The sequence below is a fragment of the Malaclemys terrapin genome, chromosome 2 (assembly GCF_027887155.1).
Source record: "Malaclemys terrapin pileata isolate rMalTer1 chromosome 2, rMalTer1.hap1, whole genome shotgun sequence".
Classification (NCBI taxonomy): Eukaryota; Metazoa; Chordata; order Testudines; family Emydidae; genus Malaclemys; species Malaclemys terrapin.
In genome coordinates, this window is record NC_071506.1 from 118,189,605 (window position 1) to 118,213,276 (window position 23,672).

At 43.9% G+C, this 23,672-nt stretch overlaps 1 protein-coding gene across 3 annotated transcripts in view; it reads left to right on the forward strand.

Annotated features, from left to right (window-relative positions):
- The window catches only part of SLC22A23 (solute carrier family 22 member 23), a 181,542-nt gene that overhangs the window by 43,026 nt on the left and 114,844 nt on the right, over positions 1-23,672 (forward strand). For all 3 annotated transcript variants that reach the window (XM_054017564.1, XM_054017562.1, XM_054017563.1), the window contains exons 2-3: positions 1,554-1,657; positions 4,448-4,602. In XM_054017564.1, the coding sequence (XP_053873539.1) occupies positions 1,554-1,657; positions 4,448-4,602 (259 nt within the window). The remainder of the gene's footprint in view (positions 1-1,553; positions 1,658-4,447; positions 4,603-23,672) is intronic.

The following is a 23,672-nucleotide window of genomic DNA, read 5'->3' on the forward strand; positions in this document are numbered from 1 at the left end:
GATTAAATGACCAAATTTATTAGTGTATAACTAAGCACTTGATCCAACTCTTACCGAAGTAAAGGAGAGTCTTTTCATTCTCAGTAATGTGAGTTGGATTTGAACTTGAACAATGAATTAAGAACATTTTTAAGTGTGAATGCTAAAATTGAAAACAACAGCTACAACAACGTCTGTATGTTTAAATGCACCAGAGAGGAACCAAGTATGTTTCAATGTACCTAGGGTTACCATTCGTCCGGATTTACCCGGACATGTCCTCCTTTTTGTGCTAAAAATAGTGTCCGGGGGGAATTTGTAAAGCACTCACAATGTCCGGGATTTCCCCCCTCCCCCGGCACAGCAGAGTGAGCGGCTGGGAGGGCTGCAGGAAAGTCCCGGGCTGGACTCCGGAGCAGCTGGAGAGGAGCTCCGCCCTGCATTCTGAGCAAGTGTCTCAGCACAAAGTGCAGCCCTCCCCTTTTGCAACTGGGAGCGGTTTCTGCCATGCAGCGTAGCAAAACGGGAGCGAGAGCACTTTGTGCTGATACAAGGGCAGCTCTCCCCTGCAACCCGGTCCGGATCTGGGACCGGGTTTTGTTGTGCAGGGCCAGGGACCGGGTTTTGTTGTGCTGGGGAGCTCAGCCACGTGTCCGGCTCGCACAGAGCCCAACACCCTGTTCTGAGCAGCAGGGTAAGGGGGGCAGGAGAAGGGGCAGGGAGGTTCTGGAGGGGGCAGTCAAGAAACGGGGGGGGGCTTTTTGGGGGGAGTGGAGAAAGTTTTGGGCAGTCAGGGTACAGGTAGGGGGTAGGGTCCTGGTGGGCAGTTGGGGGGGGGTCTTAGGAGGGGGCAGTTAGGGGACAAGGAACAGGGAGTCTTAGGTAGGGGGTGGGGTTCTGGAGGGCAGTTAGGAGCAGGGGTCCCAGGAGGGGGCAGTCAGGGGACAAGGAGCGGGGGGGGTAGGGGGTTGGGAGTTCTGGGGGGGAGCTGTCAGGGGGCAGGAGTGGGGAGAGGGATCGGAGCAGTCAGGGGACAGGGAGCAGAGGGGTTTAGATGGGTTGGGAGTTCTGGGGGGGGCTGTCAGGGGGCAGGAGTGCGGAGAGGGATCGGAGCAGTCAGGGGACAGGGAGCAGAGGGGTTTAGATGGGTTGGGAGTTCTGGGGGGGGCTGTCAGGGGGCAGGAGTGCGGAGAGGGATCGGAGCAGTCAGGGGACAGGGAGCAGAGGGGTTTAGATGGGTTGGGAGTTCTGGGGGGGGGCTGTCAGGGGGTGGGGAGTGGTTGGATGGGGCGTGGGAGTCCCAGGGGTCTGTCTGAGGGTGGGGGTGTGGATAAAGGTTGGGGCAGTCAGGGGACAAGAGGCAGGGAGGCTTAGATAGTCCTGGGGGGCAGTTAGGGGCAGGGGTCCCAGGAGGGGGTAGTCAGGGGACAAGGAACGGGGGGAGGGTTGGGAGGTCAGGGGGGGTGGGAAGTGGGAGGGGCAGGGGCGGGGCTAGGGTGGGGCTCCTCCCGTCCTCTTTTTTGCTCGCTGAAATATGGTAACCCTAAATGTACCTATCTCTCTTCTTCTTTCAGTGGGATCTCGTTTGTGAATCTTCCTGGAAAGTCCATATTGCTAAATTCTCCCTACTGGTAGGCTTAATCTTTGGCTACTTGATAACAGGATGTATAGCTGACTGGTGAGTGAAAAATCTTTTAATGCTATATAATTTAAATGAATAAAGATACTTAGCATCTCTGTAGAACTTTTTTTAAAGTTACTATTCAGGAAGAACCTTTTAATAATTAGATCTGCAAATCTCTGAAAAGAGTAACATGAGTTGGCAGTACAAAACTATTTTAATTGCTTGGGCTGAGTCATTTATAGCATGATAACATAAAAGGAAAATACTTAACCATTGATTTCTAATTATTTGCTGTTGACACACTTTGTTACTGCTGTCATGACAGAGCAGAATTACATATTTTCTAATTATGTAAAAACAGAGCATTTGTTTTAGATAGCACTAGCCTCTAGTGTTCTGTCAAATAAATGCTACAATCACAAATTACTTGTCCCTTTTATCAGCAAATATGGCTAACAATGTCAGCTCACATTTGGCCCAGAATGTTCATCTTATTTTTAAAAGGCCTTTATGAACCTTTCCACTGTTTTGCTATTTTTAAAAGTTGTTTTGAAACAAATGAACATTCCCTTGCATTGTTTGAAACCCAAATATTGCTGTATTAAGAACACATATATCTTCATTAAGTGTGGGGTACATCCCTTTGGATTATTGGGGAATGGGAGCATTCATAGAATTCTCAATTATTCTCCAGAATCTGTTTTCACTTTAAAAAAATCTCTAGTTGGTATGGTTACAAAGAAAAACTTTATACTGTGACCAAAGTGATATCTGCTTGAGCTTGCAGAGAGCCTGAAACAATAGCTTTATGGTTTGAACCTGCCCCATTCATTCCAGTGGATGCTAATTCAGTTGATTATACTTTGTTCACTACTGATTGAAGCATGGAAGAGACGCGAGGAGATGTGGTGTTATGAAGATTTACATGATTACTGCTCACTTTGGTGCCATACTTCACAGCTGTGAGGAGGTGGACCCTGCTGCATGTGTGAGGCAATGTGGCCCAAAGCTTCACAGTATCTTTAATTTCAATTTTAAATAATAAAATAATCTGCATTGAAATATTTCTTTAATGTCCAGTATTAAATATTTATTGCTCCTTAAAATAAAGCCGTACGGATATGTACAATGGAATATAGTTTTATTTAATTTAAATAAAATTCTAAAATTAGGATAGATCTTAAACAACATGTGGGGAGATGGGTGAGAGTGAATGATTTGTTTCATTGTCCCGCAAAGGGGTGTGGGTATGGTGCTCAGCATTTAAAAGTTTGGGAAACACATATGTAGGTGACCAAATTAACAAAAGGGAAACTGGCTTAATTTATCTGCATTGTCTAAGTTGAGAGAGAGCATAAATAGTGACATAAATTGGATTTTGAAAATTTTCACTTTTAATACTCCGAGTTTATGGTAGTTACCTAAATAAAGACATTTGTTTGCAGCATACAGATTTTTAAGTTGATGGTATTCCTTTAGAAGGAAACTTCTAAAGCTATAAGTAATGACTGCCTGACACTATAGTGATTTTCATTCACCAAGTAATTATTAGGGGAAACCTTAGCTGTGTGAGTAGGTATAGGTGGAAGATCTATGGGATCCAGCATTGGAGACTCCATTTATTCAAACTTGGGGCCAAATCCTTATCCAACAACCAGTGCATTATGGATGGCAGCACGTGTTCCAATACAGTGTGGTATGGGCACTGCAGAAGACATCCTTCTATAGTAGGGCAGTTTGTCACTCTATGGGCTAGCACAATGTGCTGCCAAAAACTTTTACTGCTTCTTTCTACAGGAGCACCGTGATCACTGGAAATTGAGCTTACCTAGAATTTTCAGTGTATGGCAATATTCATGCTTGTATACGCACAGAGTATGTCCCTCACATCCTGTCTTTAGACTATTTTTCTTTTGACAGCAGTGCACATTTTATAGCATTAGATGCATGTGTCTGCAAGTGCATCTGAATATCTCATCCCATACACTGCTGGTTGCACAAAGGTCCATGGCTGTTTGCATCCTTTGTCCAAAACAAAATGGCAGGTGTCTGGCTGCAAATAATGTTGAATCCTGTGGCCCTTTGGAAATACTCAGCGTTTCATAGCTGGTGGATTGTGGAATCCATGGGGGTGCTGATTGAGATGAATAAAGCAGTTCAACCCTTTTAGAGGTATTGCTTCAGGCTCTCTGAAGACTCAGGAAAGTGATGCTTCTTCAGTTTATGCTTGGTTTACATTTTTGAGGCTGTTTCCACAACCATGGGGGCTAGAAACTTAGTTTTTAACTAAACGAAAGCTGAGATTTGTGGAGCTGAAGCATGTGGCAAGAGAAGAATTCTCTGGTAAATGTAATGGGCCTGGAAAATGTCTCTTCTCTTGAGAGAGAGCTTCTATTAATCAAGTGACCTTTCCTCACCATGGAAAACTAAGAGCTTTTTCCCAAATCGCCTGTCATAACTTTTGTTAATGGCTTGCACTTACTGCAATTTTTATATATTTATTTGCTGTTTTGTTCACTTTCAGGCTTTGAAAATGGCTCTTATATTAAATAGTGATGCACTTAATGCCATTTGCTTTAATCTGTTCATAAATGAATTTGTCTATGAAATCTTTGCAAGACTAACCAAAGCAATAATTGAATGTAATAAGCAGAAATACGAGAAGTGTCTGTGTGTGGAGGGGGGAAATTTGTGTTAGCTGCTATTAAAAATTGGTAGCAGCATTTGGGAGGAACTGTGTAATTTGTTCCCATCTGTGCCTATGTCCACTGCAAGAGATAAGCATCTAGCATTTGTCCACCTTGGATTTTAACACTATTCTCCCCACTTCCTTCCCGTTTGTAGGGTTGGTCGACGGCCAGTGCTACTCTTCTCGGTCATATTCATTCTGATATTTGGACTGACTGTGGCTCTCTCAGTAAATGTGACAATGTTCAGCACACTCAGGTTTTTTGAAGGGTTTTGCCTGGCTGGAATAATCCTCTCCCTGTATGCACTGCGTGAGTATTACCTTCATAATTCAGCCAAAAAAATACACGGTCTGCTATATGTTATACTTCCTACAGTATGTATTTCAAGAGGCTTGTTCAAAAAACAGTTGAATCCTAGAGTTCTTTTGAGTCTAGTGCATTGGTTTTGTTACTGGAAATTCCTCCAACCCGGCCTAAGACCCCATTTTTTCTTGCGTTGCCAGAGAATCAGCCTATGCAGCAAATGTGTTCATGAGTTTGCAAATGGAAGAAAGGATTAAACAATGTTTATTCTTTTGAATTTCTTTAACTTGGGAGTTGCCGTCTGTGTCCTGGCAACGTTCATGGCATAACAGATGTCAACATGATTTCGCAACAGCTCTTTTAAGAGATTTGAAAAATCCTTGCATCTCTTTGTAGGTAGGGTGGCACATGATTTTTACTGAGATGTCTTTGATATTAGTAGCTGGGGTTATTCTCCTATATAGTCATTTAGAGAATTGTGAAATAGAGAGAAAATTGGTGGAGAAGTCTCATGCTCTTTTTTTGAGTCACATTGATCTCTGAACTGCTTTGCTTTGTTTGCTGAGAGAAACTAGATGGAAATTTTGTGAGAAACTAATGCTTGCTCACTGTTGTGTCAGGAGAGAGAGGACTGCAGATTGATTTGGTACACCTAAATGATGTCTACATTGCAGTTAGACAGCCTCCTACCAGCTGACTCAGACATGTGGGCCTCAGAGTCAGGGACTGTTTAAATGCGGTGCAGGCATTTGGGCTCAGGCAGTGGTCCGGGTTCTGGGAGCCTCCCACCTCTCAGGGTTCTAGATCCCAAGCTCCAGCCCAAGCCCGAATATCTACACTGGATTCAAACAACCCCTTAACCCGAGCCTCGTGAGTTCAAGTCAGTTGGCATGGGACAGCAGCGGGTTTTTAATCACAGTGTAGATCTACCCTTACTGACCAAGATTTTCAAAACCCTCCTTTTCTGCTTTTTTCCCCCCCAAGGTGCTTGCTCAACACTATATGAAAATCAAGCTTCTTTTAAGGCATCTCAAGTCAGGGACGCAAAAGTAGGGTTACCATATTTCAGCGAGCAAAAAAGAGGACGGGAGAAGCCCCGCCCTAGCCCCGCCCCTGCCCCTCCCACTTCCCGCCCCCCCTGACCTCCCAACCCTCCCCCCGTTCCTTGTCCCCTGACTACCCCCTCCTGGGACCCCTGCCCCTAACTGCCCCCCAGGACTATCTAAGCCTCCCTGCCTCTTGTCCCCTGACTGCCCCAACCTTTATCCACACCCCCACCCCCAGACAGACCCCTGGGACTCCCACGCCCCATCCAACCACTCCCCACCCCCTGACAGCCCCCCCCAGAACTCCCAACCCATCTAAACCCCTCTGCTCCCTGTCCCGACTGCTCCGATCCCTCTCCCCACTCCTGCCCCCTGACAGCTCCCCCCCAGAACTCCCAACCCATCTAAACCCCTCTGCTCCCTGTCCCCTGACTGCTCCGATCCCTCTCCCCACTCCTGCCCCCTGACAGCTCCCCCCCAGAACTCCCAGCCCCCTACCCCCCCCGCTCCTTGTCCCCTGACTGCCCCCTCCTGGGACCCCTGCTCCTAACTTCCCTCCAGAACCCCACCCCCTACCTAAGACTCCCTGTTCCTTGTCCCCTAACTGCCCCCTCCTAAGACCCCCCCCCCCAACTGCCCACCAGGACCCTACCCCCTACCTGTACCCTGACTGCCCAAAACTTTCTCCACTCCCCCCAAAAAGCCCCCCCCCCGTTTCTTGACTGCCCCCTCCAGAACCTCCCTGCCCCTTCTCCTGCCCCCCTTACCCTGCTGCTCAGAACAGGGTGTTGGGCTCTGTGGGAGCCGGACACGTGGCTAAGCTCCCCAGCACAACAAAACCCGGTCCCTGGCCCTGCACAACAAAACCCGGTCCCTGGCCCGGACCGGGTTGCAGGGGAGAGCTGCCCTTGTATCAGCACAAAGTGCTCTCGCTCCCGTTTTGCTACGCTGCATGGCAGTAACCGCTCCCAGTTGCAAAAGGGGAGGGCTGCACTTTGTGCTGAGACACTTGCTCAGAATGCAGGGCGGAGCTCCTCTCCAGCTGCTCCGGAGTCCAGCCCGGGACTTTCCTGCAGCCCTCCCAGCCGCTCCGGGGGAGGGGGGAAATCCCGGACATTGTGAGTGCTTTACAAATTCCCCCCGGACGCTATTTTTAGCACAAAAAGGAGGACATGTCCGGGTAAATCCGGACGAATGGTAACCCTACGCAAAAGACTAGTCACTTCTAAAATTGGCTGCTATTTTTATTAGAGAGTTAAAAACAGTTTTTAAGTGTGACTTCCAGCTAAATTAATGTACGTTCTTGAATGTCCAACTCATAGTTTAGGCAGGGGACAGAGAAATGGCATAAAAAAGAAATCCCTAAATCTGATATTTTCACAGGTTTTTGCCTCTTTCTCTCTCCACCTCTCTGCATTATACTGGAATATAGATAATGATATTCCCTTTCCAGGAGCCAGGCAAAACTGTTTTGGTTGGCAGCTGTGTCTGGAATGCTGCAGTAAATATGGTAGCATGACCATAATTAGCAGCTAGTATCTTATCGAGAGGGAAGTATGGTATTTTTTTTTATTTCTGGCACTAAAAAAAAATGATCGATATATCCTGGAATCTTCTATACAGTTCTTCATAAAGTTTTATTTACTTCCTATTGCAAAGTAGATTGATATTCAGCCCATCAGATCTCTGGTTTTAGCACAACATCCTTAACCTGCACATACATAAGATCCTACATAGTGCTGGGTGGTTCTGTTTTTGGTTTTTTGTCTTTAGGTTACATTGAGAGGAGATAGGGTGATTAATATATACAAGATTTTGTTCAGTGCGCCATAATAAATTATATGGTACCTTGGAAAAATTTTCTTCTCCTGCCTTTGGTCATATAATTCAAATCCGGTCCCAGCCTCTAGTGTTACTGAGCAGAAGTAAACCGTACAGGTGTTTACAGCCTGCAAAGGTTATTAGTCTTCCACAAAGATGTGGTTTAGCTTGCTAGTTATGCTTGGACTTAGTGTCCACCTAAGGGAAATTATAAATAACCGTCTCAGATGCTTTGGGAATGGAAATAGTATTAAAGTGTTGCTTGAAAACACAGGACTGCTAAGTTTTAGTTACCTTGCAAGGCTTTTAGAATGGCAGAGTTAGAACAGCTAATGGTTTCTTTCCTTCTGAACACCCCTAATACACTAAGGCAGCGATTGTCATGGGATAAAAGGGAAGGTGCTTTCATGGATTGAGAACTGGTTAAAAAGACAGGGAACAAAGGGTAGGAATAAATGGTAAATTCTCAGAATGGAGAGGGGTAACTAGTGGTGTTCCCCAAGGGTCAGTCCTAGGACCAATCCTATTCAACTTATTCATAAATGATCTGGAGAAAGGGGTAAAAAGTGAGATGGCAAAGTTTGCAGACGATACTAAACTGCTCAAGAGAGCTAAGACCAAAGCAGACTGTGAAGAACTTCAAAAAGATTTCACAAAACTAAGTGATTGGGCAACAAAATGGCAAATGAAATTTAATGTGGATAAATGTAAAGTAATGCACATTGGAAAAAATAACCCCAACTATATATACAATATGATGGGGGCTAATTTAGCTAAAATGAATCAGGAAAAAGATCTTGGCGTCATCATGGATAGTTCTCTGAAGATGTCCACGCAGTGTGCAGAGGCAGTCAAAAAAGCAAACTGGATGTTAGGAATCATTAAAAAGAGGATAGAGAATAAGATGGAGAATATATTATTGCCCTTATATAAATCGATGGTACGCCCACATCTTGAATACTGTGTAGAGATGTGGTGTCCTCATCTCAAAAAAGATATACTGGCACTAGAAAAGGTTCAGAGAAGGGCAACTAAAATGATTAGGGGTTTGGAATGTGTCCCATATGAAGAGAGATTAAGGAGGCTAGGACTTTTCAGCTTGGAAAAGAGGAGACTAAGGGGGGATATGATAGAGGTATATAAAATTATGAGTGATGTGGAGAAAGTAGATAAGGAAAAGTTATTTACTTATTCCCATAATACAAGAAGTAGGGGCCACCAAATGAAATTAATGGGCAGCAGGTTTAAGACAAATAAAAGAAAGTTCTTCTTCACACAGCGCACAGTCAACTTGTGAAACTCCTTGCCTGAGGAGGTTGTGAAGGCTAGGACTGTAATAGGGTTTAAAAGAGAACTGGATAAATTCGTGGAGGTTAAGTCCATTAATGGCTATTAGCCAGGATGGGTAAGGAATGGTGTCCCTAGCCTCTGTTTGTCAGAAGGTGGAGATGGATGGCAGGAGAGAGATCACTTGATCGTTACCTGTTAGGTTCACTCCCTCTGGGGCACTTGGCATTGGCCACTGTCGGTAGACAGGATACTGGACTAGATGGACCTTTGGTCTGACCCAGTATGGCCGTTCTTATGTTCTTATGTTGTTCTCAAACTGTGGGTTGGGACCCCAAAGTGGGTCATGACTCTGTTTTAATGGAGTCGCCAGGGCTGGCGTTGGACTTGCTGGGGCCTGGGGATGAAGCCGAAGTCAGAGCCCCACCACCCAGGGCTGAAGCTGAAACCCAAGGGCTTCAGCCCTGGGTGTCGGGGCTCAGGTTACAGCCCCCCTGCCCAGGCCTGAAGCCCTCAAGCTTTGGCTTCGGGTGACGGGGCTCAGACTTTGTGTTTGGCCCTCCTGCCTGGAGTCATGTAGTAATTTTTGTTGTCAGAAGGGGGTCATGATGCAATGAAGTTTGAGAAACCCTGCACTAAGGGTATATCTGTATTGGAACTACATCTGAGCTAGTGCAGGCATGTCTATCCAAGCTGGAATTACACCTTCCAGTGCCAGCACAGACATTCCCTAAGTGCATTAGGGTGTTGAGGAGGAAAGAACCTAGCAATGTAGCCATAGCTATGTAGTGGGCTAGCTGCCCCGAATACATACTTTGTGTCTTGGATGGGTACATACTGGGGTAGCTAGCCTGCGCTGCTGCGGCTACACTTCTATTTTTAGCGCACTAATCTGATCAGATGTAGCACACGTATCTCTGCTCGAGCTGAAAATCTCACCTTCCAGCCCCTAACTGAGCGTTGAAGAACTCTCATTCTTTCAAAGACATGGTGAGATTGAATTGTGTGAGAGAAGAGCTATCAAAGCCTCAGAAGGGTTTTAAAAACACAGGATGCTCTCACAAGTGGTCAGATGGTTCAGGAAGAGATTGAGGTGGAGACTGTTGGGAAGCAGTCTTATCCCGGCAGAAGTTGCAGGAGTGGGGTTCTGAGTTGAGAGCTCTACCTTAGCCCTTAGGTTAGATAGATGTGTATAGGCTGTTCATTGTTTTAACAATTCTTTTCTCTTGCTACGCTGTGTTCCTATGTTAAGATTAAACCGTACTTTGTTTTTTAAAAAAGGCACTTCTGCGTCACTGTAATAACCACTGGTCACAGCTCCCAAAGGGAAGAACTAAAGGTAGCTGAACCTAGTCAGACCTGTTCGGGGTAAACACAGTTGATACACAGGGCACTGTAACCCAACACCCTGCCTCAGAGTGGGAGAATTGCAGGATTCTGCCTCAGAGAATTTGAAGGTTCGAGGCCTGACACCGGAGAGCCGGGGGCAGTCAGACACCCCAGAAAAGGGGACAGAGGTGCAGCTAACCCTGAAACATGACACACAGGCAGCAGCCAGAGGCATACTCTCTTCCACTGCTATCCTGAATTGGTTAGCTTGCGGCCTCCCCCAGATTATTAGTCATACTGAACAAAGTGCACTCAGCAAACATGACAATTGCTGAGCATGAGCATGTGATGAGGAAGACACTGATTATTTTTTTGGTTCTGACACAAAGGTAATTCCCATCTTTAGCTCACTTAGTTATGTAGGGCATTTGCTCTGAGAGGAGTTGTTGTTGACTTCTGTGTGACACCACCCTTTGCTTACTTTAACTTTATACTTAAATAGACAGGAAAACACTACTAAGGCCCAGATCCTGCCATTGACTCTGCATAAATAGCAACTTGTGACACATTTTGCTCCATTAACTTCATTGGCATTCCATGCAAATACAGGGGTCCTATAGTGTAGAGTGCAGAATGGAGACCAATGGCACTTGGCATTTTCTTATTGCTAAAATGTTGAGACACTTGTCATATTCATTAAAAAGGCACAGTCCTCCAGGCTAAAGATCTTGAAGGGGAAAGTATCTTTCTGGGTGAGAAGAACTGGCGTACTAACATCTGTGTGTGTTCTTATCTTTTATCATTTCAAATGATTTTGTGCTATTGCAAAGAAACTAATGTTATTGCAATGCATCCCTCTCAGTGTACTGGAATGAAGAACAGAGCTGGAGCATTGCCTCCTAAGGCATAACACAAAGCAAAGGGAACAGGAAACTAAACGTGATATGGGAAGAGACCACCTGCAGTGCAACTAAGTTTTGGTTTTTTGTTTTTTTTTTTCCCCCTCCCCTACTTTCCTGATTTTGAAATTTTCTATAATGTGAAGCAGGGTGGTGATAAAGGAAAATGGCGATAATGTGAACTGAGGTCTCTGTGGGTGAAAAAGTTATTTTCTGCCAAATGCTGCTGACAGCTTTAACAAGCATCCTGTTAATGCTACATACCATTCTAATGGTCTTACCTGAGCCTAGATAGCATGAGCAATGGCATAGATTTGCACACAATCATAGAATGCTCAGTAATTTCATGGGTGACTGAGATGCAGACTGCTTTGCTAAATTAGAAAGCATAAACTTGAATGAACAGGTAAATAGGCTCTGAAAATAGGTTTGTTATAAGGGAGGAGATGTATTTCCATGTCACGGGTGGGGGGGTGGCGCACAATAAAAGGAAGTAGGGCCATGTTCTAGTCTCTTTCAATTTTCGTGGAGATACCTGCCACATGCTATGGAATGTTTAGTTCATGCTTCAAAAGACAGTTCAGACTGTCCAATAATCTTTTCCATTGTGATGTCTCTGTATAATTAATAAGCTTTATGGCTTTGTCGTCTTAACCTTTTAATCCTTTAAAATGGACAGAGGGTGACTTTAAGTTTACAGAAGTTTAGCATGGGTCCTATTGACTCAGCAAGAGGGGAGGCTGCCTTTTGATGATTTTTTTATTTTCTGGAAAACTTGTAACTTGTAGTTGAAGTCTAGAGTTTTAGCTGAAGAAAGGAGCAAGACCTGTATAGAGCAAATCCAGCTACTAGTCTGTGGACTGTCGGGGCCAGATTTGCAAAAGAACTATGCTGCCATTTAGGCAACAAAATAAATGGTGAGATTTTCAGCATGGTGACTGCTGAACTTTTTTCAAAAATCTAGCTATGTGTGTGGGAATGTGAGCTCCTGGGTTCTGAGCACTTTTGATAATCTGATCTTGAATGGGTACAACCACTCCAGCGTCTAGTCAAATCCTCAGTGCTCCATTATCTTCCCCCAACCCTTCAATAACAAAACGAACAAATGTAGCCAAAGCGAGTTACGTTAAGTATTAGAAACCAGCAAAAGAGAGAGAAAAATTGTTCAGTCCAAATCTGAACTGCTGCATGACTAAAGCTGTGAAATGAATCTTTCAAGTAGGGGAGGGGAACATTCAACCATTTTTCTGACAGACTGAAACGAGGTTTGACTTTGTGGTGCCTTGATGAGATTCTGTTCCGGTGACAAGATCAAGGTTTTAAAATTATTAACTTCTTGTTTATATAATCAACATCTACCCTAACTAATTCTATTCAGCTTTGGTGCAGCAAGAGCGATGACAGACAGATGCTTTGAGAGAGATTCTCACCGGATCTCACTTCAGTGTATCGAACAGTGTAGTATTGAGTATTGCTCAAAGAACAAATACAAATTTCTGAAATATCTGATCAAGGCTCAGGTTTCTATAAATTGTATATTGATAATTTTACTGCTACTTAATTTTTTAAATGCTGCTGTATAAGAAACATTAAGTAAAATAGTATAAATTAGGGAGCCTTCAAACTGCTCAAGCTAGGACTTTGTTGACAACTTTTCAGTAACCCCCTGAGGATTGTGCTTAATCTACACAAAATGAAGCAGGATGCAGCCCATGAAACTAAGGTCCCAACATGCAATATTCCATTAAAAAAAAATCTCCCTTGCTCCCCATTCTATCTTTCTCAGCAAAACCAAATCTTGATCTCTGACCTTATCAGGTCAACTCAATCTCTTTATTCCTTCTCCCCATTATTTTGTGGTGGTTTTTTTTTTTTTTTCCCCCAGGGCATATACTCTCCCTTCAGGGCATTTGCTGACTGCTCCATTTTAATCCTTACATCTTCTGCACTTTAGCATTACAGTTGCTCCAGAATGTATTACTCCCTTCTGACACTTAGCAACCTTCTCTCCTCCCAGAAGTAGCACTTGAAGACAACAATATCCTAACTGTGACCCTGAGATTACTTTGAGTAAAGGTTGGAAGTTTGTCAGGAGAGGAGAGGAAATATTTAACTTTTTGGGAGGTGAGAAACAGTTTGAACAGTTCAAAAATTGGAACTGGGTGTATTTAATCTGAATCAATTTACTTATCCCAGTTACTGGAATATTTCAGGTATCGGATGTATGGCTAAGTGAAATCCATAGAGTCAATCCCACATGAGATGTAAAATCTAAACTTTTATTTAATGTATTTTGAGCATAATTGGAAATGTGGCCTAATCATAGTGCTGCAGATAAATACTCTTGTGGATGACGTGTTATCCAATATGATGGGTCAAATGAGATAAAATCAATCCCACAGTTTTCCCTGCTCAGAATACAGCCTGCAGTGTCCATGTGAACTATCCTCTTCTCATTGTTCCAAAAGAGCTTCAACAGCTTTGGGGTGGGAAGGGGGAGGGAATACACATGAAAAATATATCCCAGCTCTACCTTTTACATCACTCTGACAGTGCAAAGGGGTGTTAAAGTGGGTGTAAATGTAAGTTTTGAAATGTTTCCAACTTGATGCTGCTTTACACTGCTAGATTAGTATAGAAAGGCCTTGGTGTAAATGAGAATCATGCCTGGATTTTGGATTGACAGTGAGGAAATGATGTTGATTCTTTCACGTGAACGTGTTTTTTTTTCTGTCCTTTCCTTTGTGGCAGAAACTAAGGAGCATTTCCTTGTTCTGTAAATCTGAAAACTTCACAACTGCGCTTCTTTTGGCACTGTGGTCTCCCTCATGTATTGATTTTAAAGGGGTGATCAGTGGGGAAACCAGTGAAAGATGCTTTTAATTTTGAATGCTCTTTGGACATACATGAGATGTCCTAACCTCCTTAACTTCAGTGTACCCGGTCTAATCATACCAGGATGCTTCTCCTGTTCTAAACTGACTTTGTTTTCCAAAGTTATTTTCCCTTCTGCATTGCAGTAAACAAGTATAGCTTTTAATTTCATATATACAGATATAGATATAAAGATTTCTGTCTGACTGTATGTTTAATGCAACATATAAACTAATATTGGAAAAGTTTAGCAACATTAAGGCTGAGAAATTATGGAAAGGAATTAAGAGATCTGAGTTGAGATTTAAAATGACAGATGAGAAAAGTGAAGGGAGAGAGCAATGGAGCTATTATTGGTACTATAATAATTGCACATTCTAAAGATAATCTTACTGTTTGCCTCAGGAACTAGAACACAAATATTAGTGTTTGAAGATAGCCATTGCTGAGTTTCTATCCCCAAAACACAATTTCAAACCAAAATAATGCTGTAGTCTGGGGGGAGGTAGCTTGCTTTATTTAATTTATTTTTTAAAGGAAGCATTTGATTTAAATGGAAATTGGGTCAATTCCGTATTGAACATCCTGTCAGTTCTCAGACCTAGGAGTTTGTGACTGAGAGAATAGAAACTGTATTGCAGCAGGGAACACTATATCATCTCAGTGTTGCCTCCAACAAGGGTTCCCTATAATTGATGTAACAGTTTTATGTGGATACAGGGGAACTTCTGAAGGGTCACAGTGCTTCTGGCAGCAATAGGGCTACCAGCTTGTCAAAGCGTGTGTTCTATTCCTTCCTGATGTTGTTTACGTTCCCAAATTGATGTATGTGGTTGGTAGCACTGCGGAGAGAGAATGTGTTTCTAACAGGATGTTTGCTGCCAGCAAACATAAACTCCATGTTATCCTCTTGCCCAAGGATCCAACTCTCCATACTTCCTGAACCACTGTGGAATTAATAGCTCTCTAATCTTTGCTACACAAACAATGGTGTTTGTCCATTCTGTTAATGAAACCATGAAGAATTCTTCTTTCTGCCATGCTAAGTTATTGCATTTACAGAGAACAGTTACCTCCATCTTTGTGGTCACAAAAGTCTTTGTCCTTCAGTTATCATGGACTTACAGTTAGCATTGTACATCCAGGACTTTTCTATCTAAACTTGGGGACCAATGCACTCAAACATAGAAAATAGATAAGTGAAATACCTGGTTAACATATGGCAAAAGGTTAAACTAATCCCCCGAGGAAAGGGTGACAGAAAAGAAAGGATTGCCTTAAATAGGGTTACCATCCATCCGTATTTCCCCGGACATGTCCAGCTTTTGCGTCTCTAAATAGCCATCCGATAGGAATTGGTAACAAGGTTAAAATGTCCGGGGGGGGGGGTTCGGGGGGTTCTCCCTTGCCTCCCTCCCTCCCTTCCTTCCATGCAGAGTGCGGCTGCTGATTGGGCGGCTTGGCCGATTGAGCTGCTCCCATTGGCCTCCAGCAGCCAGTGCCCTCCCCTGCTCCCCCCCTCCCTCTGTCTGCAGCCCTGTGTAACACACAAACCGACCCACTGGGCAGCGTGTTTTGCAAACACGTGGAGCCAGAATGGTAAGGGGAGTCCGGGGGGGGGCAGTCAGGGAGTGGGGGAGTGTTGGATGGGTCCCCGGCCTCCACCTGCCACCCCCCCTCCGTGCGTCTCCCCCCCCCGTGTCCCCCGCTTCCCTCCCTCTCCCTTGCCTGCTTGTACTGCCAGAGCCAGCAGCAACTGCTGTCTGCTGCCCCCGGGTCCTAGCATCCCCCATCCACTAATGGGAGGACAGACTGCCCTTACCCTGCCTTTCCACCCTAGCCCCGAGCCTCTCCAACGCCCCAAATACCCCAGCCCTCATCCCCCCGCACCCTAATCCTCTGCCCCAGCCCTGAGCCCCCTCCTGCATCATGAACCCCTCATCCTCAGACCCACAGCCCTCACCCCTGCATCCCCTCCTATCCCCAAACTCCCTCCTGCCCTCAAACTCCCTCCCAAAGCCTGCACCCCCTCCCTTTGCACCACCTCCTGCCCCCAAACTCCATCCCAGAGCCTGCACCCCTCACCCCCTCCTGCACACCCACCCCCTGCCCCAGCCAGGAGCCTGCACCCAGCACCCAAACTCTATCCCAGAACCTGCACCCTTCCTGCACCCTAATCCCCAGCCCAGGACATGCACCCCAGACCTCCTCCCCCGACCCAACCCCCCTCCCAGAGCCTTAGGCAGGTGTGGGGGGGGGGTTTTGGGCACCACCAAAATTTCTACAACCCTGACACCCATGCGAGTGGATAAGGGTCAGGGCAGTCAGGGGACAGGTAGGATCCTGGGGGGGGCAGTTAGGGTGGGGGGTTCTCAGCAGGGGGCAGTCAGGGGACAAGAAGCAGGGGGGTTGAGGTTCTGAGGGAGGCAGTTGGGGGGTGGGAAGTGGGAGGGAGTGGATGGGGGCGGGGCTAGGGCAGGGCTTACTGCCCCCCTTCCCCCAAGTGTCCTCTTTTTTTTGATTGTGGAAATATGGTAACCCTATCTTAAACACAAAGTAATTCTGTATCTGTTGAACTGAATGGTGCTTAAACACATTGACCAGGTTGTTGTTGTAGAAAATCCCTTAAGATTTGTCCTATATAAAGTTGCTGTGAAGAGGAAGATAGAGGGGAAGCTCGCATTGATACTGAGTAAAGGCCTCTATCCTGCACAGAGAACCATGTAGGCAGACAGCTGCATTGTGATTGGGGCCTAAAAGAAACTCCTCACCATGTTAGTAGTTCTATACATCCAGTATTCCAGTGCTGTGGGAGAGGCCAGTAACGAGAGAGGTTGGGAGACAAAAGGAAAGAGAGAGAGAGAATGTGGGGGAAGTAGAAAATATAATGTTGAGGGGGAGGGGCGGAAGAGAGGGAATTGATAACTGAAGACAATTATAAGAAAAGATAAAGCGAAGTGAAGTTAGGGAGGAAAAACAGACTTATTAAAATTTATAAATTGGGAGAAGCAGCTTGTCCCTATTGTTCCATTCTAAAACCCTATGTTATAATTTTGGCTTAGAAAATTGACTTAGTCTAAAAGTTGACGTATTTACATATAATATATGAAGGCAAAAAATGTTTCTGTGAAGTGTGTGTGTGTGTGGGGGGGGGGGAATTCATAAAATGGCTTTTGATCTGAAAATTCATTAAAAATTACTCTGCATTGAAACTTTAACCTCTCTCTAAGATTTATTTTTTTTGTTTAGTCCTCTGTCTCCAAAAGTGACTTTATCCTTATCCTTTCTCTACTGGGCAGAACTAAAATGTCACATTTGACCACTTTGGAACTAGTGTAAGAGAGGTTTTTAAATCTATATCTGGACACAGACAATATTAGCGAGGTTCAGATTTGGCTCATTATGGAGAGAGGTTCGAACAGTGATTTATTTTTTATTTTTTTTGTCTCAAGTTTGGTCCCATCTCCTGCTTCGGGTTTTCTTTTGGTGTCTACGCTAGATCTGGAATAGAATATTGAGTACCTGATTGTATTCATGGATCTTTACCAGGTGTATTTGGCCCATCTCTAACTCGTTCATCAGGTGGCACACTTTCTTCTTCTTGATCACCTGTGACTGTTACATTTCAATAACTTATAGTTCTCCAAATAGCCCTCCCAGTGATATCCTTTGATCAATGCTTGGAGGTTGGATCTTGAGCAAGTAGCACACAGCAAGAGGGAGGACATGGGACTCCTGATAAGATGGGGTGTGATTAAAAACCATTTCACTTTAGCTAGAAGAAAAACCAGCATTTACACGAAAGAGTTGAGGCATGCTAACAATGAAAGGCTTCACATAGATTTGAACTATGCATCACTTAGTTATTTGAGGTTGCAAGAACAAAAATGCAGTAAAATTAAGAGTATTGACCATAAAAAAAAAAATCTGTCAGAGCCTAGTGACTGCTAATATGAAAGCAGTACTGCTGTATGATGCCATGCTATCACAGAGATCCATCATTGGGTTTCAAGTGGCTGGTGAAATTTGCAATGAGATATTAATGTCTTTATCAGTTAGGCCCAATTTGCAGTGAGAGACACTGTTGTCTGTTATGATTATGAAATACTCTCATTTCCCCCTATCCTCACACTTCTTCTATTCGTGCTCTGTACCCATGGCAGCTTGCACATTGAATTTATAGTCTGATGTCACTCTGCCCCCAAGAATGAAACATGAAGTAAAATATTTTATGGGAGATCAGTTGTTTCAGAAACAACTTCCCTGTCTGTTCTAAGTGGGTTACAGTGCTTAACCTTCCCTCCCTCCCCCTGATTCCTAGATGGAATACAAAATTTTAAAATATGTATTCATAAATCTAGCAAAAGTTTGGCAAAGTTTCATATTTTCATCAAGCAGGCTAAAGGCAGGTTCAAGAGCAATTAATTGTCTGCTGTAAATGCAGAATTGGTATAATCACCATGATTGACACTGTTTTTGCAAGGTTATTTGCTTGTGCGTGTAGTTATTGGTTTGTTTTTTCTTCTTGGTAACAGGTTGGAAGTATCCAGTTTACAAAAATCCTGCATTGGTATCAGGAAATAAATGGCAAAATCCTATTACAGAATATAGTAGATTATATGAAGTGTTGTTTAATTTCACTTGCTAAAGATTATTGAAGATGCAAGATTTTTTTTATAAGCAGCCTTTCTTTGCAACTATGCTAGAGAGAACCAACTTTAAAAAAACAAACAAACAAACAAAAAAAACCCCAGGACTTTAAGCCAGGGATCTCAAACTCAAATGACCACCTGGGCCACGTGAGGACTAGTACATTGGCCCGAGGGCCGCATCACTGCCACACACCCCCGCTGCCCTGCCCCCACTCCACCCCTTCCATGAGGCCCTGCCCCGGCCCCATCCCTATTCCAACCCCTTCCCCAAATCCCCGCCCTGCCCCGCTTCTTCTCTGCCTTCTCCTCTGAGCGTGCGGCTCCCCGCTCCTCCCCCGTTCCTCCTGGAAAGCGCTAAGCAACACCAAACAGCTATTTGGCAGCGGGAAGTGCCTGGAGGCAGGCAGAGGAGCGGGGATGTGGCGCGCTGGGGGGGAGGGGAGCTTGGTGGCCGCAGGAAATAACTCAGGAGGCCGGGGGAGGGGGGGACGCACGGGGAGCTTGGCGGGCTTCAGCTAATGACTCCATGGGTCGCATGTTTGAGACCCCTGCTTTCAGCTATCTCTGTTTTAAATAAAGCAGCCATCCTTAATTGAGGAATCTCCACTGGTGAAAGAAGACATAGTTCTTGTTGACCCATTGCTAGGGACACCATTATGGACATACCTACTTTTTCACATCCTTGAGAATTTCATGAGATGGGCAATTTCAAAGCCTAGAGGAGCTTCAAAACTTGCTCACTATAGGCTTTTTAAAGATTATATCTGTATTAGCTCTGCTTATTGGTAATTTGCAGGCCTAATTTTGTAGAAATTTACATATGTTGGACAGGTAAAACTTCTTACCAAAATGGTCATCTTCATTTGAGCTGACAGTCTTCACTTTTTTCCTTAGGACATCTCTGTCCTGTTATAGGGAAAAATTAACCTGGCAACAGAGAACCGCTTCTTGCAGATCCTTTAAAGAAAAGCATGTCCATTATCGGTATCCGTGGTTCTTTTAATTTAGCGCCCTTCAGCTCTTGGAATGAGCAGGCTATATCCTTGGGCTCATTAAAAAAAAAAAAAATCCACTGAAACTTGATTAGAGAACCAGATATGATCAGGTCTCAATTACTAGACTTCCTTCTCACTGGCAAGCTTTTGCTAACAGTGCGAGAGGAGTTTCAGCAGAGAATAAATAGAAACCTACAGTCAGCAGATGACAATAAATAGTCTGTTGCTCAGAGTAAAGCTTTCTGTCCAGTGACTTGGCAGTGAGTGACTAGGCCCTCAGGAGCAGAAATGCAGCATTGCAACATTACAGTACTGAAGAACAGCTTCTTACATGGAAAAACGAGAATATACAGCTTCATTGTTTGCTTTTTCTTTTTGCTTCACTGAGCTTGTTCTTCAGGAGAAGGCTAATTTTTTATAAGCTTGTTGTACGTAGCAGGTGAATAAAGGAATAGATGTTGCTGTCTGTGTCCAGTGTGCAAGAATTGAAAGATGGTTACAGGACTGACTTGTGTTTCAACCTTCCGCTCATATTTATTGCAAGAGAATCTTGAGATCTTTATTTAGAACTGCAGTGGCATGTTCTTGTTTTTTGTTTTTGTTTGTTCTTGTTGCTTATTTAATAAATGAATTTTAAATGGTCACTTAGGAGTTGACATTAAAATGTGTTGCTAAGTAATTATTACATATGAAAACTGGGCATAATGGGCTTTAAAAAACAAGGTCAAGGGGGATTTATTATGCTACAGAGATTGGAAAAATGTGCAAAAAAGGGGTCTGAGGTAAGAATGATTAGGTTTCTGATACATCTGCATTTTATTTGGGTCAGGAATTACAGCGCTGAGGAAACTTTCCATATCTAAACCAGATAGGGAAGAGGAGTTTTTCCTCAGAATAATCTCTCTTTTGAAAAGTAGAGAGAATGGAAAAAATCAGACGTGATACCTCAATCTGGTATGCTGTTGGCTTGTGTTAATAGATATGTAACAAGTATCCACTTTGGGGTTGCTTTATACACAAATACCCTTTATTCTGGTGGTATTGGATTTGGAGTATTGTTTTGTGAAGTAGTATAAAGCTTTCTAAATTAGGATGATAGAATTTAAGGATTTAAAAAAAAAATACATTAAAGTAATAATACATTTAAAATTTGCCAAAGAACATAATTTCCAGAAACAGTATACAACATTACAATTGCATCTCTTTCTCTAAATCTTTAATGAACCCAAACTCCTGTGAAATAAGATTTACATTTCATGGGGAAACAAACATATATACAATACATTAAAAATTTATTGATAACGTACTGAGTTTATCTAAAAACTAAATTGAATTAAAACTAAACCAATTTAAACGTAGCAGAAACCTAAGTGCTCCAGTACAGACTTTATTATTATGTAGAATTTTCTGTTGGGGAAAATTAAATGAAATATTTTGTTTTGGGTTGACTTTTATCTTGGTATCTTCTTGAGCTGATATGGTGCTTTGTGGGAGTTGCAATTCTGGATCCTTCATGCCCCCATTCTGCCTTAAGGGCCTAGCTCCATGGACTACATTTCCCATGAAGCAGTGCAGTCTCTCCATGTTGAAGAGCCAACATGGTGCATCATGGGATTATAAATGGGGTGAGATTGGGCTGAAAACAAATACCAAAATATTGGAATTTCCCACTGGATGAAAATTTTTTCCATCAGTTCTAGTAGATAATGTTTTCACCCCTCACGCACAACTATGTGGAGTTAACATTGAGACTTTATTTATATATATCTATAAAAAAATATTCTCTCACACTCACCTATGTTAAAAGAACATTGAGTGCTTGCTTGACTTTGTAACTTTAAAGTTAGGAAATGCCAGAATTAAGTTGCCAGTGCAAGCGAAAACAAAATATTGAATAGCTGCTCATTAACTAAGCACAGCCATTCTCTGTACTAAATGAGGCCAGGATCCTGTGAAGAAAGTAGTATATGACCATGTAGATGGTATCATAAATGCATATGCACAACAGGACTGAATTAAGGTTGAAGGGGCAACCTTAATTCTGGCATTTCTTATCTTTTACTTTACAACCTTAATAATGCTCTTTTTAACATAGGGATTTGTATGTGTAATCTCCTAGGGTTTTAAAAAAAGCAAACTGAAGAAACAAATTCCATTAGGTGGCATCATATTGACATCCATCCACATGGGTCATCATCAGGTTTGGAATCATTATATCCACCACACAGACTTCTGCACCTTAATCTAACAGAGCAACTGATAGCAGTAGTAGGTTGTCATCCTCTGTGGACTGACATTAGAGAGGGGTGGGACACTTTGGCCGTGGCTTTCACTGACAACAGAGAAATGAGGAGACTCTGAAATCTTGGGTTGCATTCCAGGCTCTGGACAGGAATGATCTCTAGTGGGCACATATGTTTCTACCCCATCCCATACAACTTGTCCCTGTCCCAGTCCTATTTCTTCCCCATCCCTGGCTCCTTGTCTCAGTCCTATTCTCCTCACCTAAAGAGTTCCAGTGTCCACTCCTGGAGCTTCTCATCCCAGTCCCTTTCTTCTTGCTCAGCAAGACCTAGTTTCACTCCCCCAGACTCCATCTGTGTCCTCGCCCAGTCAGTCTCAGTTCTTCCCCTCCAAGTCCAGTTTTTGTTTCTCTTCCTCCCTCTCTAGTCACCTATGTTCCCTGTCCCTATTAGTTCCTAGTCCAGATCACCCACCCCAGGCTCCTCATCTAATCTCAACATCCCCTCAATCCTCCCCCAGCTACTTGTCCTAGGCCTTGGCTACACTCGTGGATTCACAGCGCTGCCGAGGCAGCGCTGTGAAGCGCAAATGTAGTCGCGCCGCCAGCGCTGCGAGAGCTCTCTCGCAGCGCTGCAAGTACTCAACCTCTACGAGGGCAATAGCTTGCAGCGCTGCGAGAGAGCGTGCAGCGCTGCAGGCGCTAATTACACTGGCACTTTACAGCGCTTTACTCACTGCGCTCAGGGGGGGTGTTTTTTCAGACCCCTGAGCGCAGCAAGGGCAGCGCTGTGAATTGCCAGTGTAGCCAAAGCCCTAGTCTTTTCCCAGCTAGTGCCAGTTTTCCCCTTGTTCCCTGACTCTTTCAGATCTGTTTCTCCACGCGCTCACCTCCTTCTCCCTGCCCACTGGTTTTCAGTCCCATCTACTCCTCTAGCTCCTCATGCTATCTCAGCCTCCTCTCCGTACCCTCCCACCTCCCCGTGCCCCTCTACCCATTTTCTTCCCTGGTTCCCACTCTATCATGTATTGGGGTTCAACCCAGATCAGTGAGAAGTTGCATCCCCAACTGCCCTGTATAATTCTTAGTGCCTTAAATGTTTTGCTGCTGTGGCTCACAGACTGGAAGCCAGCAGACAAGTATGCAGATTCCTGTGTGTCTGTGTGCTTGCAGCCCTGGTTCAGTACTCTGATTCCAGCAGCCTGCTTGTTACACTGTCAGTCCCAAATTTCCCCAAAACTGTCTGCCCTGAAGTGGCCTCTCCTGTAATAGCTAGGGAAGTAATAAGATCCTTAGTGCCTTTAAAGAGACAAAAGCAGTGTTTATCACTTGCTAACAGTTCAAATGCAGAACTGAGTTGGATTATAGTATAAATAAAACAGGTTTATTAGCAAAAGGACATAGATTAAATTTGATACCAAGTAGAAGATCTTTGCCTAAACATGTTTCTCATATATAGTCACTTCCCAAAGATTTCAACCCGCTTGGTTGAAGGACCCATCTTTCTCAGTTTGCAGGAGCTCTGGCCCTATGTCTGTCCAGTGATGGATGCCAAAATGGCTACTTTTCTCTATATATATCTTCCCAAACTCACTGTTTTGGCCTCAGACTCAGGATGACCTCATGCTGTTCTTCCCTTCTTGTGGATTTCCCACCCCCCTGCTGATTCATATGTAAATGAGGCTTACATTGTTTTGATTCCACCATGCTTAATTTACATTGGAAACAGGAAGGTAGCTGCCTACCCTCCTGTCTGGGGGAGAACCTGTTTCTCTCCTTTTATTTGATCAAAGACTTTAGGGCATATTATTAGTCAATATCCCTAACTCCTCTTATAGTGTTAATACCAACATTTCACAGTGATATTTATCACCAGTGTGTCACCAGTTCGCAGATGAAACCTTATGTGACCCATTTTCCTACAGGTCATG